This window comes from Boeremia exigua (assembly GCF_020726555.1).
Source record: "Boeremia exigua strain MPI-SDFR-AT-0100 chromosome Unknown C7974scaffold_6, whole genome shotgun sequence".
Classification (NCBI taxonomy): Eukaryota; Fungi; Ascomycota; class Dothideomycetes; order Pleosporales; family Didymellaceae; genus Boeremia; species Boeremia exigua.
Window position 1 is genome coordinate 1,153,599 of NW_025763523.1, and position 16,162 is coordinate 1,169,760.

General features: G+C 57.1%; 6 protein-coding genes across 6 annotated transcripts; 5 read left to right on the forward strand and 1 right to left on the reverse strand.

The window, feature by feature from the left end:
- Positions 1-6: 6 nt before the first annotated feature.
- On the forward strand, positions 7-657 carry C7974DRAFT_185342 (uncharacterized protein). The gene has a single exon (XM_046136466.1). The coding sequence runs from the start codon at positions 51-53 to the stop codon at positions 543-545; it is 495 nt and encodes a 164-aa protein (XP_045997138.1). The 5' UTR covers positions 7-50; the 3' UTR covers positions 546-657.
- Positions 658-831: 174 nt separating this feature from the next.
- Positions 832-2,908, forward strand: C7974DRAFT_454086 (acyltransferase ChoActase/COT/CPT; the record flags this gene model as incomplete). The annotated part of the gene is made up of 3 exons (XM_046145897.1): positions 832-952; positions 1,002-2,701; positions 2,755-2,908. 3 exons carry the CDS (start codon positions 832-834, stop codon positions 2,842-2,844), a joined length of 1,911 nt encoding a protein of 636 aa, XP_045997139.1. The 3' UTR covers positions 2,845-2,908.
- Positions 2,909-3,188: 280 nt separating this feature from the next.
- C7974DRAFT_311790 (uncharacterized protein) lies at positions 3,189-5,065 on the forward strand (the record flags this gene model as incomplete). The annotated part of the gene is made up of 2 exons (XM_046138321.1): positions 3,189-4,040; positions 4,103-5,065. 2 exons carry the CDS (start codon positions 3,189-3,191, stop codon positions 5,063-5,065), a joined length of 1,815 nt encoding a protein of 604 aa, XP_045997140.1.
- Positions 5,066-9,568: 4,503 nt separating this feature from the next.
- On the forward strand, positions 9,569-11,692 carry C7974DRAFT_185388 (general substrate transporter). Its single transcript, XM_046136467.1, has one exon. It carries the CDS (start codon positions 9,668-9,670, stop codon positions 11,216-11,218), a length of 1,551 nt encoding a protein of 516 aa, XP_045997141.1. The 5' UTR covers positions 9,569-9,667; the 3' UTR covers positions 11,219-11,692.
- A 1,648-nt stretch (positions 11,693-13,340) lies between these two features.
- Positions 13,341-14,230, forward strand: C7974DRAFT_454094 (uncharacterized protein; the record flags this gene model as incomplete). The annotated part of the gene is made up of 4 exons (XM_046145898.1): positions 13,341-13,871; positions 13,921-14,024; positions 14,078-14,164; positions 14,212-14,230. The coding sequence occupies 4 exons, from the start codon at positions 13,341-13,343 to the stop codon at positions 14,228-14,230; spliced, it is 741 nt and encodes a 246-aa protein (XP_045997142.1).
- Positions 14,231-14,564: 334 nt separating this feature from the next.
- Positions 14,565-16,031, reverse strand: C7974DRAFT_413179 (uncharacterized protein; the record flags this gene model as incomplete). Its single annotated transcript, XM_046143708.1, has 7 exons — positions 14,565-14,636; positions 14,688-14,718; positions 14,770-14,810; positions 14,861-14,911; positions 14,959-15,264; positions 15,323-15,361; positions 15,420-16,031. The coding sequence occupies 7 exons, from the start codon at positions 16,029-16,031 to the stop codon at positions 14,565-14,567; spliced, it is 1,152 nt and encodes a 383-aa protein (XP_045997143.1).
- Positions 16,032-16,162: the final 131 nt, after the last annotated feature.

The window sequence follows — 16,162 nt, forward strand, 5'->3', positions numbered from 1 at the left end:
GGTACTTGTGTATCGGAGTGTGGGGATTGTGGATACGAAGTCATGAGTTTATGTGCACATCTACCGCAGCGTGTCTTGCAGTGAGCAGTGAGCAGTCGTTTTGTCTTTGGTGTTCCCGGCACCTAAGAGACCATCAGAGTGCTTTTGTCGCGTGCTGCAAAGTGCTTTTGCCGCGAGCTGGTGACCCTGATGGCCATTTGTATGCGACACATCAAGGCCTCACGTGGAGACGTATACCACCGTTGATACATCCAGGGACAAGCCAGAGCTCCGCAGGACTCAGCGCGGTCACTTTCCGCATGAACAATCTCTGCATGTCCGTCAACAACATCCCCAGTAATAAACACAGCCACACCAACAACCCAGACCCAGTCCAACGCCCCTCGTACGAATCCCCAGGCACCTCCGATCGGCCTCGGCTATTAACATGTCTGTGCGCGTTTCGCGTGTGGGGAGCGGGGAGCACGTGGAGCGCCACACTGGCCTCAACACCGCCCGCAGCAGCTCTCTACGTGAGATATGAAGCGCGAGATGAGACGAGGTGAGGTGCAAGGCCCGTGGCCCAGGCCGCAGAGCCTCACCCATCCGACGTTCTTGCTGGACATGTGAAAGCCGGGCTAGCGGGCGCTGCGCAGCCCTCCAGGTGCGAGGTGCGACGTCACGCGGCGCGCTGTAACTACCCTCGGCCCAGCACACGACCGGCCGTGCAGCGACTGGGCCAACTGACACGCGCGCTTTCGCCGAGGGTCATCGTCGCCTACTAGAAAGTGTGCCGCTGCTACTTTTCTCGCTCTACTGCCCTGCTCTGCCTCATTTCTTCTCTCGCTTGTGATGTTCAGCAGAGTTGCGCGCGCGCGAGTACCTGCCGCGATTCTAAGCAGACCTGTTGCCAGGATTCAGACGCCGAGACTGAGTATGGCGCCTGTGAGGAAGATGGCGAGTCTGCCGGAGGGTATGTTGGCCAATGTTGCTGCTGTCGTTGCGCTCCACTAACAGCTCAGGCTACAAGGAGGACCACACCAAGGGCGCCATGCTGCGCTTCGAGGACTCGCTGCCGCGGCTGCCAGTGCCCACGCTCGAGGAGACGGCCAAGCGCTACCTCAAGTCGGTGCACCCGCTGCTCTCCAAGACCGAGTTCGAGGCGACGTCTAAGGCTGTCGGCGAGTTCGTCGCGCCCGGCGGCCCTGGCGAGACGCTGCAGAAGCGGCTCGAGGCGCGGCGCGCACAGCCCGAGATCAAGAACTGGCTCGCCGAGTGGTGGAACGAGGCCGCGTACATGGGCTACCGCGACCCCGTCGTGCCGTACGTCAGCTACTTCTACTCGCACCGCGACGACAAGAAGCGCCGCAACCCGGCCAAGCGCGCCGCGGCCATCTCGACGGCGGTGCTGGAGTTCAAGCGCCTGGTCGACAGCGGCGAGCTGGAGCCCGAGTACATGAAGAAGCTGCCCATGGCCATGAGCTCGTACGAGTGGATGTTCAACTGCAGCCGCGTGCCCAAGAAGCCCGCTGACACCAGCGTCAAGTTCCCGTTCAAGGAGAACCAGCACATCATCGCCGTGCGCAAGAACCAGTTCTGGAAGATCCCCCACGAGGTCGGCGGCAAGCAGCTCAACACCAGCGAGCTCGAGCTGCAGTTCAACCGCGTCTACGAGAGCGCGGTCAAGACGGACCCCGTCGGCACCCTCACCTCGCAGAACCGCGACGTCTGGGCCGAGGTCTACCCCAAGCTCAAGGCCGCGTCTGCGGTCAACACCGCGACCATTGAGGCGATTGAGTCGGCGTCGTTTGTCGTCTGCCTCGACGACGCGGCCCCCGTGACGCTCGAGGAGCGTGCGCACCAGTACTGGCACGGCGACGGCGCGAACCGGTGGTTCGACAAGCCGCTGCAGTTCATCGTCAACGACAACGGCACCTCGGGCTTCATGGGCGAGCACTCGATCATGGACGGCACGCCGACGCACCGCCTGAACGACCACGCCAGCAAGCTCATCTTCACCAACGCGCTGCCCTTCGACGACCCGTCGATCCGCTCCGACCTGCCCAACCCCAAGCCGCTCCGCTTCGAGCTCAACGCCGAGCTGAAGAGCGACATCGCCGCCGCCACCGCCCACTTCGCGTCGCAGATTGGCGCGCACGAGCTGCGCGTCCAGGCCTACCAGGGCTACGGCAAGGGCCTGATCAAGAAGTTCAAGTGCTCGCCCGACGCCTACGTGCAGATGATCATCCAGCTCGCGTACCACAAGTTCTACGGCAAGAACCGCCCCACCTACGAGTCCGCCGCGACCCGCCGCTTCCAGGAGGGCCGCACCGAGACGTGCCGCAGCGTGTCCGACGAGTCCGTGGCCTTTTGCACCGCCATGGCGGACCCCGCGGCGACGCCCGAGGAATGCGCGGCCAAGCTGCGCGCCGCGCTCAACGCGCACGTGGCGTACATCTCAGACGCGAGCGACGGGCGCGGCGTCGACCGCCACCTGTTCGGGCTGAAGAAGTGTATTAAAGAGGGCGAGCCGCTGCCGAGCCTGTACGCGGACCCGGCGTTCGCGTACAGCAGCACGTGGTTCATCTCGTCGTCGCAGCTGTCGTCCGAGTACTTCAACGGCTACGGGTGGAGCCAGGTCGTCGACGACGGGTGGGGGCTGGCGTACATGATCAACGAGAACAGCATCCAGTTCAACGTGTGCTCCAAGGGGCTGGGTTCGGTGAGTCAAGATTATTTCAGTGCGAGTGCATGCTTGAGCTAATTGTGTTGCAGGACAAGATGAGCTTTTACCTCAATGAGGCCGCTGGCGATATGCGTGATATCATGCTCCCGACGCTGGAGGCGCCGAAGGCGAAGTTGTAGGCGGTGTTGTATGTGCGCCGACTGCGGACTACCAACGACTGGGGGGTGTGAACGGAGACCAACAATAGAGGGCTCGCAGAGTATCACCAGGAAGTGGACGCTGGCTGGAATGGCGTATGTAAGCAGATCTAGATGTATCGATATGAAGTTGAATCTTCTCCGTACTGGCAGTAATTCAACGAAGCTTGAATCTTCTCATACTGGCAACAATGCATGAAGCTCACAAAACAATTGGCTGTCAATCGCCAATGCACGTCGCAGTGGACCGAGGCTCGCACGGGCCATGTCGAATTATCGAACCTCAGCAACAATCAACACTGCACCCAAACCTCACACCCACCGCCATGCCGCCACGCCCCTTCGTCAATGACGCGCTCTGGCGCTGTCTGTGCCCCGGCTTCCCGCCCAGCACCACACCCCGCCTCGCCCGCACCGCGCCCCGCCTCGCCCGCACCTCCTCCACGCCGCTCCGCCCAGTCCGCAGCCCGCGCAGCCATTGCGCCTACACCACCTCTACACGAACCACCCACTACGCCCCGCCGCTCGCCCCGCGCGCCAAGCCCGCGCAGCTCTCCATCCCCCAGCTCTACAACGACCTGCGCGCCGCCGGGATCCGCGGGCACTTCGACGACGCCGTGCGCCTCTGCGGCTTGCTGCAGGACCGCGGCCACGCGCCGGACAAAGACATGTACGCGGCACTGCTGCACGCGCTGGCGTCCAGCAGCGACGGCACGGGCGGCAAGCTGCGCGCGGTGCTGGCCGACATGGGCTTCTGGGGCGGCGGGGCGGGCGTCGAGCTCGACGCGCGCGGGTGCGAGAACGCGCTCGAGGCGCTCGCCGTGCACCCGGACTACCTGCTGCGCGCTGAGGTGCTGCAGTACATGCGCGCCCGGTGGATGAACGTGAGCGATCGCGCGCAGGGGTTCGTCGTCGTCGGGTACTTGCGCGAGAGGGGGTTCGAGCAGGCGCTCGAGCTGCTGGAGGCGCTGTGTGCGAGGCAGGTCAGGGTCGAGGAGTGGGTGTGGAGTGTGGCGCTGTGGACGCTGTTGGAGTATGGGGAGGTCGAGGAGGCGTTTTGGGTGCTGGGGCTGAGGGAGAGTGTGCTGGCGGGTGGGCGCATGGGGCGGGCGTATAGGGTCAGGCTGAGCGATGCGCTGTGGGGCGCGTTGATGGACGCGGCCGCGCAGCAGCAGATGGTGCGTTTCCTCTTGACATCCGCCGTGCGCGACCTGCGTGTTGCGATGCTAACACTGCCCAGTACGACGCCGCGCGCCTCGTGTGGACCGCCCAGGTGCAGCCCGGCTACCTCAAGCCCGCGACCGGCACCTGCGTGAACGTGCTCGCGCTCGCCTCGCGCCACGGCGACGTGCAGCTGGCCACCGACGTCTTCCGCGTGCTGACCGAGCGCGGGACCATCTTCACCACGCACCACTACGAGCTGCTGATCGCCACCCACCTCGCCGCCGACGCCCTCGACGACGCCCTCGCCGTCATCCTCATCATGGTCGACGCCAACCTCAAGGTCGACGCCGGCACCTGCTCCCCGCTGTACTGGTACCTGCGGAATGCGCCCGCGCCCAGCCCTCCGGCCGACACCTCTACTGACACCTCTACTGACGCCCCCACCGATACCCCCACCGACCCCCCCTCCATGCCCCTCCACGCCTTCACGCTCCTCCAGTCCCTCGAAGCCCAGGGCCGCACCATCCCCGTCGCCGCCGTAAACTGCTGCATCCAAGCCGCCGTCGCGCTCGCCCAGCTCCCAACCGCGCTCGAAATCTACAAAGCGCTGCACACCGTGTGCCCCTCGGGCCCCAACACCGCGACCTTCAACCAGCTGCTGCGCGGCTGCGCCGCCACGGGCCGCCACGACCTGGCGCTCTACCTGGCCGCGGAGATGCTGTCGCTCGGCCTGCGGCCCGACCGCATCACGTACGACCGCCTGATCCTGGTGTGCGAGAGCAGCGCCGAGCTTGACGATGCGCTGGCGTACTGGGAGGAGATGCGCGGGCAGGGGATGCGGCCGAGGCGCGGCACGTATGAGGCGCTGGTCAAGGCGCTGTGTGAGGCTGGGGACGCGCGGTGTGTGGCTGTGCTGAGGGATTATAAGGAGAGCGGGGAGACGGTGAGTGGCGTGGAGAGGAGGGTTAGGGAGAGGTTTGAGGCGGACTGGCGGGGAGAGGGGGGGGAAGACGAGTTGAGAGTTGAAGTGGCTGCATGAGCGGGTGCAGAGTGTAGAGGAGTTGGGGACGGTGGTGTGGATGCCCAAACAGAAGGTTACGGGAGCAATAGATGTCCACCCGACACACAGACACGCAAGTTCTCGTGCGTCATGCAACCTCCACTCCACCCCGCTGTACTCCAGACACCACATCGCCCCCACCGCAGCTCCCACCGCCAACCACTCGCGCACGCACCACCGCACCGCACCGCAGACGACGGGCAGCCACGAATGCCCTACAAGCACGCCTACAAGCACGTCTACAAGCACGTCCACAAGCACCCCAGAAACCAGCGCCAGACAAACCCATACACTCGCCCCCAACGCACACGCCTCGAATTGCCTTACCTTGCCCCGTCTAGCGCCTGCGAATACCCCGCCTTCTCGCAGCGGCGTTGTAGGGAAGTGGGGCAGTAGGGTAGTGAGGGAGGGGGAGATGAGGCAGATGAGGCAAGTCGAGCGAATGCTGGGTGTTTGGAGACTTTGAGTTTCCAGTTTCCAGTTTCCAGTTTCCAGTTGGGGGGGGGGGGGGGGGGGGGGGGGTTGAGATTGATGTGGTTGTCTCATAGAGCCTTGTGATACAGACGCCTGGTCCACGGACTCGTGTTCTACAGACACGCAGGGTGCCGCACACGGCCGCGGCCAACACACGCAGACGGAGACTCGATGCGCTCATGTCCATGTCAGTGACGCGTTGGGGTCGTCTGGCGTCCCGGCAAGCAGCCCGATGACCCGTGTACGCAGACAGCGCGTATAGCACACCCGGGCCCGTCGTGCCTCGCGTCGACCGCCAGGCTCTCAACCCCAGCCGCTCGCACGCCGCGCCGCTTCCGTGGTGTCTCCCTCAGAGCCACTGTTGAATCACCCGGCCTCGCACACCCAGCGCCATCGCGTGCGGTGCACTCAGCCCCCGCGCGTTGCTGTCTTGCATCCGACGGCGTCCCGCGTCTGCGGAGAAACGGTGGGTGGGCGAGCTTCTCGGCTGGCTGAGTGCGGCGCTGGACTTGCGGCTGTTGCATATAATTCCGGAAGCTGGGGGATTTGTTCGCGGCACTTGTACGCATGGCGAGAAGGGGGTTGGCGGTGTTGGCTTGCGGTTTGCTGCTTTTGCTGCTGCTGTGTAGTGGTGGGATATGTGGTTTGCCGCTTGCATACTATAGCGCGCGGTTAGGTCTTTGGGAAACGGTGATGGTGGAACATGGTTACAGTTCTAGAGATGCAGAGTATTTTCCGAAAAGGTAGTGTAAAATAACAATACTACAGTCGACAGATGTCAAGACTGTTTTGAACGTTGAACATGCTTTGAGAGAAGGAGGAAGGAGCAGCCTATGAAGCAGACGCAGGGCGCATAAGGTAGAAATAGTGGCAGAGACAGAGATAGAGTCCACGCAGGTGTTGTTGTGAGATGCAAAAACTATATAGGGGTGGCTTTGCCGACTGCATAACCTAGTGATGCGTGCAGACATCTAGTATTATCGTAGAGGTAGCTAGGTCCTAACTAACGAGGCGCTAAGAGAAAGTATAGCATCAACAGAGACGTAGATGTATTATAGATAGGCTAGCTTCTAGCCTTGTGTCTATCCTAACATCTATCTATAGTATTGGTACTTGTAAGATTGTGCAGACCCCCCCCCCCCCCCCAACCATGGAACAGAGATGTATCTATAGGCAGTACAGGCCTCTAATTGGCTATAGGAGTCTGATTGGAAGTCATGCAGGGCAACAACGTGGGAAACCGCCAATGGTAGGATGATTCGTCAGTTGCTATCATGGCACGTACCCACACCATGCAATCTATTCCACGGTTGTAAGTGTCTGCACAAATCGCCAATGGTTATAGAAATGTAGTAGATTTTAAACAAACCTGTTCGTTCAAACACAGCGCCACCATCAAATACAACACCACAATACCCTCGAAACCCCCATCGGCGCGCCACGCTACTTCCTTGCTCCGCCATGCAACCACCGTGGGAGCCTATCCACGCTCTCGTGAAGCTGCTGTACCCACGCCAGAAGCCTGACGATCCGTTTCTTCAACCCAGACACGAAGGCCCTGGTGCTGCGTCACTTGACTCTGTGTTCGTGGGCCTGCTGATAGCTCCCGGACACATACCCAACCCACCCCGGAGCCTAAACTTTGTACTCTGGGGCCGTTTGCGAGCGGTCTTGCGATCAGCGGGCGCTCGAGCGTTGCTGTGGGGAGTTTGGGCGATTGGGCCGTGGGGAGGACGGGGAGTGGGCTGAGTGGTGTCTGGGGTTGCGAGGTTGGGATGGCAGGGAAGCGCTGCGGCGTTTTTGATATTTGAGGGGGGGGGGGGGGGGGGGGGGGATAATAACGGTGCTGGGGTGGGATCTAAAGTACGAAAATGGCGAGGGGGTACGCGGCGGTCGGGAGTGTATGGTATGTAGGTATTACGCGGCAGCCTTGCAGTGCGCGTCCTTGTGAGCGTACGCGTCACAAGAGGTGGGTGCAGAGGCAGACCATGGGCGGCGAGGCTGCTATCACGGGCTCTCGAACAAGTCTCTGTCAACGTCGCATCCAAGTGAGCTGCGCGCCGATTGACCGGTGTGTCGCTACTTTTTCACGTGGAACAGTCTTCGCCGTTGACCCGTCAGCGTGGTCAGTCTCCGCTTTGCGAAGTCCCTGCCTCTGTTCACCGGAGCAGCGTTGATCTTCGACGAACCCTAAGGTTCCTAAACAAAGCCTTGTTCCACACTAGACGGGCGTTGATCGTCGAGCGAAGCTTTCTCCATGCACGACTGTGCAAGGCTGTCTTGGAGGCTAGTTTTAAGACTGTTTTCGAAACTATTTTCCAGACTACTCTCGAGGCTAGAAGTGCGGCTAGAAGTGCGGCCGGTGGGAACGCGGCCGCTGCCCGCGCACGAGAAGATCGCGGGTTCCGGCGTGGTGTTGCTATATACGAGTGTAACTGTTGGGGCCGAAGAGTGCAGCGTTAGCTCGGCGCACACCAGTCGTGCGGCATTATGGGGTGCAAGGCCGCACACGCGGCGGCTGGCAAGTGTCGCGAGCTGGAGGATTCACCTGCCCAGATGGTCAGAATTCACTGCCCAGATGGTCAGAACGCCTGCCCAGACTTGGTCAGCACTTCGTCCACTCTGTCAGAGTCATGGTGCGTGAGAATTGTGCTGGCGCTCTTCGAGAGCAAAGCGCGCAGGGGGCGACGTAAGGTATGCACAGTCGGAGCTTGGCGGCGGCAGAGGCGCAATCGGAGGACGTGTGAACAAGCCTGGAGGCTGAGGCCAAGAACTCTTGTGCATGTGCGGTGCCGCTCTGACCCGGTGCGTCAAACGTGCTTGTTCGCGAGCAGCACCTGAGTTATGTAACTTGTAGTCACTGGAATTCGATGCGTGTGAGTGCCACAGCATTCCATGTCTGCTGTACGAAATTTCTGTATCTCTGAGAGATTGGGTTTCCAAAATCAAAGCTGTAAGACGGCCTTCGGCAGTCGCTCGATCCACAAATACCTCACAGAAACCTATCAGGGGCTAGTCTTAGTCAAGCCTCGCGGCTCGTCGCTGGGATGAGTGGAGACGTTCTTCAACGCCAAACACCGACATTCGGTCGAACAGCGTGGGCACACTGGTGAGATGGGATTGTTTCTGCCAAGGTCTTGGTGCCTGAGAAGCGTCGCAGCGTGAGCGAGAGAGGTTCTTGTATCCACACAACAACTCCAGCGAGTCGTGGCTCCGGTGAATACTGGTGTTGATGAGTCGCCTCGTCTCGGGGCCCCTCAATGTTAAGGCACTGCATTTTTAATGAACGGCCGTCATTGGGAGGCGAATTGCACGCCTCTGCGTGGAGAGTGCAGGGATGATTTTACCCCAAAATCCGGCCAAAGATCATCGGTGCCAGGAAAGGACACAAACGATCAGCGAACAGACCGTTTTGCGGTAGGGCCGCCAAGCTAAAGCTTGTCAGGCTTAGATGTCATCACAGACATAGGACGAACCCGGCGTCGGCTCTCGTATCGATGTCGGAAGCGCCTCTCGAAGGATTATCTCCTCGCAATGCTATTGGACGTGTACCTCCGACTCCCGAGTGACGCCCAGAAGGCAACGCATCATCGGACAGAAACAAGCAAAGGCTTGTCCTTGCCGAGGCTGCAGAGCCGCAAAACTACTAGACGGCCCACTTAAACCCTCGTAGCCAGTGTCGATAGCGTTGCAACCCTGCCGGCCTTTGCCATCACCTGCACGCTCAACAAATTCACGCACGCCCGGGGTCTCGCCTTGCCGCACAGGCTCCGCGCGCGAAAGGCCTTCGTTTTTCTCCACACACCGGTGAGGCCTCGTGTGGAGTCCATGGGGGCACGCTCGGTTTCCGCCTCGGACGAGCTCTGTTTCCAGCTCGTTGAAGCCATCGGGCCGCGCTTCGAGATGCATCTCCGGTCTCCCCAGGTGGACCCCGATGATAACTAATGTCCACACACTCCAATAATGTGGGGACGGAGAATAGAGTACAAGTAGCTCTCGCTCACCTCGCTGCTTCAAACTTCAGTCTCTCCGTCTCGTTCTCCCAGGCATATCTTGTGTCTGCCGATTGACGAAGTCTCTCGTACTACTACTCACCACACCATCACAATGGGTCTCACTGGAAAGTCCCTCCAGATGAGCCAGCTTCTGCTGGTCGTCTTACCCGCTTTCGTCCTCTTTGGATACAACCAGTCCGGTGTCGGCGGCCTCCTGTCGCTCGAGGACTGGAACAAGCACTTCCCCGAGATTGATACTGTTCACGCCAAGGGTGCGTTGAAGAGTGAGCGCTCGACCAAGCAGGGTGCTGTCGTTGCTTCGTTCACCATCGGTGCTCTGTTCGGTGCCCTTGCCTGCTCCTGGGTGGGCGACAAGCTCGGACGCCGCAAGACCATCTTCATCGGTGCTGTCCTTACACTTATTGGAGAGATCCTGCAGTGCACCTCGTTCGAGCTTGCGCAGTTCGTTGTTGGCCGCTTCATCCTCGGCTGGGGCGTCGGCAAGCTCAGTGCGACCGTTCCCGTCTGGCAGTCCGAGTGCTCGTCTTCCGCCAACCGTGGTAAGCACGTTGTGCTCGACGGCTGCTTCATCTCGCTTGGATACCTCCTGGAAGCCTGGATCAACCTCGGTTTCTTCGAGCAGGACAACCTCCCCCTGCAGTGGCGCATTCCCCTCGCGATCCCCACCGTCATCTCGCTCGTCCCCATGATTGCGGTCTTCACGATCCCTGAGTCTCCGAGATGGTTGGTTGCCAAGGGCCGCGTTGAGGATGCCAGGAAGAGCTTGTCCGAGTTCAAGGGTCTTGACCTCAACCACCACGACATCGCGTCTGAGATCAGCGGCATCGAACTCGCTCTCGAGGAGACCAAGGGCAGTGCCGTTAAGATCAGCCAGATCTTCACTAACGGCAAGGACAAGCTGTTCTACCGCTTCTCGCTCTGCATCTTCCTGCAGTTCCTCCAGCAGATGTGCGGCTCCAACCTGATCTCTACCTACTCCACCATTATCTTCCAGCAGGGTCTCGGCCTCGATGCTGAGACATCCCGTATCCTGTCTGGCGGTGCGCTTACCTGGAAGTTTTTGTCCTGCTTCGTCGCCTTTTTCACCATCGACCGCTTCGGCCGCCGCAAGCTATTCATGTTTTCCGGCGCCGGCATGGCTTCTTGCATGTTGGCTCTCGCTATTGCGTCCTCGATGCCTAAATCTGATAAGGCTGCGCAGATCGTGTCCGCGTTGTTCGTGTTCCTGTTCAACTTCTTCATCCCCATCGGCTTCCTTGGCGCCAACTTTTTGTACTGCACCGAAGTCGCACCCACACGCCTCCGTGTACCTATGGCAGGCATCTCTACAGCCAATCATTGGCTATGGAATTTCGTGGTCAACATGGCTACACCCGTCGCTATCGAAACCATAGGCTGGAAGTACTATCTGGTCTTCCTTATCATCTCTGCGGTCATCGTACCGATCGTATTCCTCTTCTACCCGGAGACCATGGGCCGCTCGCTCGAGGAGCTCGAGATGATGTTCAGCAGCGGCAAGAGTATCGCTGGTATTGTGCGCGAGTCGCGACAGCCACTGACGGGCGGGTTTCTGAGCGACGGCGACTCGATTGAGAAGGGCCACGAGAAGAACGTCGACGAGGTCGAATCGTACCAGGCTTAAGAAAAAGAGACTGCAGATAGATAGAAGATACTCCCAGCGCCACGACTGAATATGAATCCTTATGAACTTCACACACGGGTGCAAGCGGTGACGAGTTTTACTTTTTCGCTGCCTGAGATCCACTTTGAGGCTCCTTGAGGCTGAATGCACGCGCACAGGGGCCAGAGGTCCCGACTGTGCCCGAGTTTCTTCACATGCGTGCCCAATGCCTTGCTGAATTTGCGTGGCTGAGGCACTGTTTCCGATCTCTCCCGTGCGTCGGAGAGCGTTGGACCCACTTAGAGCCGCATCGGAGGCTCGTGTAGATTCACTGCGATGCTACCCGTCGATAAAGAGGAACTGCTCGGCCGTGTACGAAGAAGATCGTTCTTGATGAGGCATCACACCAAGTAGACTCGCCCTGTGGTACACGCTACTTCAACAGCATAATGTTGATGTTAACTATATATTTTACACAATAAGATAGAGAATTACTCCTACTAAACATCTATGCTTATGAAAAGACTTTATCTCGTTGCGATAATAAGTAATAGCAAGTGGAAGCTGGAAGGGTGTTTTGGTGTCCAGACTAGGGATGCCTCATGAAAACGAGCTTCTTCGTAGTGCAACGAATGCTGAAGCGTCGAGATGCGACAATCCGTAGCATCTGACGACTGTGTTCGATGATGCTCACTGCGTGGCTCCTTGTCTGACGGATGTGCCTGGAAGTGCTCAGGTAAGAGTTACGCAAAGCTCATGCTGTCAGTTGCCATCATTACAGGATGTAGAGTACTTTAGTCTTCCGGCCGTGTGATTCTTGACCCCCTGTAAGTCCGTATCGACGCAGAAGGGTGATATTCTTTTCAGTCAGACCCATCTTTACACTCACTTTTGCAGCCTGTAGTGATGATGATGACCGCAGCCCCATCGATCGACTCTCTATAGCGGTGGGAAATGAACTGCCTAAGCTCAGGCAGATGGTACCGATTAGCTCTTCTAGCTATTCTGAGCCACATCTTATGGATGATCGTTTCGCAGAATGGCAGATAGTACGGCCAGCTCTATTGCACTCCACTGATTGGTATTGGTCGTAAGCCTTATGATGTACCAATAGACGCTGTAGCTTCGACGGACGTCATACCGCACTCAGACACTTCCGAATTGCATCTCGGCAGTTTGAAGGATTACAGTCTTTTCTGGTACATCCAGTAGGCTTTTATGTCATGACTAGATGCCTCCAATTGAGCGCGACTGCACTAATAAGGAAGCGTCTTAGCATCGTTAATGATACATTGTTTCTTGCCTTGCAGCTGCCTTAGTAGCAATTCGGAGCCTACAGCATACGATAGATGGTGAGATGTTCCTCTTCTCGACCACCTTGCTTCCCTTCCTCGACGCTCTGTGACTAAGACCTGATCTGTAAATGTACTTCCAACTAGCTGCAAAATAGGAAAAAAAATTTGCGTGGACCCAATTAGCTTACACCTCCGACTAAGCAGAACGCCCCAAGACAGCCATGGTGGGGATCTTTTAGTCTTGTAGGATACATAGCTATATATTACCGATTTAGCAACACAGCGAGCCGACCTGGAGATGAACGGCTGCAACCTCGCCCACTGATAGTATCCTTAGATTGCAGTGTGTTGTCAAAGGAGTGAATAGAGCTCTTGATTCATGCTGAATTTTTGCTTCACCTTAAAACGACATAAAGCAGATGCAGATTGGAGTGTCGCCGTTGTGGCTGCCTCAATGGCTAGAGCTAGGGAGAAGTAGCAATGCTTTAGAGAAAGCGAAGATGGATTGCGCCCTGCAAAATTAAGGCTGCACAGAACAGGCATCTACGGTGCAGCGTCCAACCCTCTATATCTCTAGTCTCTCACTAGAGATCGTGCAACAATCAATCATACTGGCACGCTTTGCTTACTTCGCCCTTGAAGTAACTGCTTCCACTTAACAAGTGACTTCCTTGTTTGGCAACAGTTGAGAAAATTGGTATCTCACAATTGTTCGTTTGCTTGCCGTCTGGATCGGTTCTGGCTTGCGCAGGGTCTTCGGTCGCTTCTTGCCACAACCTCCCACGACACCTTCACCACCTTTCTCCGGTCCCCCAAAGACTTTCCAGCCTACGACACTACCAACAGCCATGGCGAGCAAGTATCTCAGTGATAAAGATTTCCATAATGGCTTCGCCGACGTTCACGACTTGTTCACGGCTGGCAAGCTCGAAGAATGCGAAACCGAAGCCTTCGCGTTCCTCGCCGAAGAAGCTATTCCAAAGTACTACCGAATGAAGACACTCATTCTTCTAGGTATCATCGTTGGGGACTGGGAAGAGGCGAACAGATACTATGTTGCCGCAGATCATATGTGGCACACTGTACGAGGCTATCACCCAGAAGGCACCGACAAGGATGTTGAGGAGTCCATCACAGAGATACGCGAGTGTCTCGATTCTTTGCGTGTTGCACTTCAGGAGGACGCGCTATCTGAGTGCGGCTTGACCATCACTGGTGGAGATATTGTCGAGGAGCACGATGCTGATATTGAGGATGCGTGTGCCGAGATGGATGACCTTGAGCTTGAGGATGCACGCGCGGAGATGGACGGCCTCGAGCTTGATGACGCGCATGTCCATGCTCTTGGTGAAGATCAGCCGCAGCCGCAACTTAGCAAGGTATGTCTATTTACACAGCTGTTTTGTGAATCTTCTAAACAAGCGGCAGCCTGAGAACCCCAAGCAGATCTCGCTCAGCAGCTTGGACAATGTTTGCGACCCAGGCCGACAAGCCCCGCCCGATTCACCAGTGATGATGCCAGCCAACTGTGAGTATCCGAAGAGTCACTTCGCATCATGGCCAACATCGCTGACTATCAAACAAGAGCGCGCCAGAACTGCACCCACCTCTCCAAGTACGATGGCACCTCGCTCGCCAGCTATCGCACAATCGAACTCGGTCATGGCCAACTGTAAGTCTAGCAATCGCATTGATGAAACGAGACTGAAATTCCACCAGGGCGATGCTGAATGCCTGATCGTGGTCAGAAGTCTTGAGATGGTTGAGGTACTCCATCGCAATCGAGCTCGGCCTGATGATGGGAGTTGGCAATTTCTTTGTAGCGGTGAACCAGATGCAGATTATGAAGTAACGTCATTGCGGCAACCTCAATAGTCAGAGCTGAGAATGCGCATTGCAGGACTAGGACTGCACAGAACATACATATACCCACAACAAAGCGTCCGCCTCTCTACGTCTTCAGTCTCCTACAACAGACTGTGTAACTCCCACATACTCCAATAATGCTTCGCCAGATCGCAAATCGCTGCCAACCTTTGTCGTCCCTCTGGAACCTAAGACTCGGCCTCTCGCTACCAAAGCAAAACTGGCTTGATCGTGTTTCCAGAATGCATGTCTGCCAGTGCCTTCTCAAAGTCTTCGGACTTGAGGACGTTAGACAGCTTTCATATGATCTCGGATGGGGGGAGACTCACCTGGTAATACTTTGATAGTTTCTCGATAGGGCTGCAGTAATTTGTGAGTCTCGCTGTATGTGCAACAGGGCATTTTACTCACAATTTGCCTTGTCGGTACCATTCTATCATCTGGGGAACGAACTGGTCGATGTCGTCAGATCGTGTGACACAATACCGTTACAAAAACTTACTTTCGACGGTTTGGCGTCTCCTTCAATGCAACCCCGAATAGCGACGCCAGCCTAAGTGAATCAGCAAAAGTTGCAAAACAACGGAAAGGCCAACTCACGCCTAGAATTGTACCAAGATCCAGCTCCATCGTCTTGCCGGTCACGATTCCGATCAAGACAATTTGACCCTTGGTATGCAGCGCGGGAATGGCGGCTGAAATCAAAGGTACTACTCCTGTCGTATCGAAAATTGCATTAGCACCCTTTGGCGCAATCTCTCGAATGGCTGCGGGAAGATCTGTTGCAATGTCTTTGAAGCTTGAGCTGTCAATGACGTGGGTTGCGCCCATTTCCTTGGCCAGGTTGAGGCGCGACTGCACTATATCGACTCCGATGATAGTATGGGCACTTCGTACACTCGCAGCCTGTATGTTTTCAGTACTTTGAGCGCGAAATCGCCGCTTGCAGGACACGCTGACATACCATGATTGCAGACATGCCGACGCCGCCAAGCCCGAACACCTTAACGTATGTCAGTCTTTGCGATTCATTCCAACTGCGACGAATGGCTGAGACTCACGACGACTGCATCTTTCTTGCTAACATTAGCGAGCTCTGTAACGGCAGCAGCGCCTGTCTGATAGCCGCAGCCCATGGGAGCAAATAACTTCAATTCCTCCTCATCCTTCACTAGCTGCTCGACGTTCAAAACTGAGGTCCCCTTCACCAAAGCTATGCTGGAAAAGCTTGATTGACCAAAAAACAATCCGCCTGCGGGCTTTCCACCGTCGAGTTGATAAACATCGGGTTGATTGAAGAGATTCTTAGTATGGAACTCGTCGCAGTAGCCGGGCGTGTCGTCCTCACAAGCTCGACAGTCGTCGTTGTTACAGAAGTCGAAACTCAGCAAAACCTTGTCACCTTTCTTGACATGGTTGATCTTGCTTCCTACTCGTTCGACAATGCCGGCACCCTCGTGGCCCATGACCTTTGGATAAGGTTCGAAGCCTGGCGCGTCTGGCGGAAATGTGGAGATGGCAATGTCAGTGTGGCAGACACCGGATGCAATAATTTTGACCAGGAGTTCATCTTCACCGGGCTCTCGCAGCTGTACCTTCTCCATACGCCATACTGGATGGGTGCCGTTTGGGGTGTCACTTATGATTGCTTTTGCGGAAATTGGGTGTGACATGTTGGACAAACGGATGCAGCTGTCTACGAAATATTGGGAATTTAAAGATAAGAGGAGCGAGTCGTTTACGATAAATATCCAGAGCGAACGCATATGTACATGTTGTTAGCCTCCGTACATAGCGGGGACCC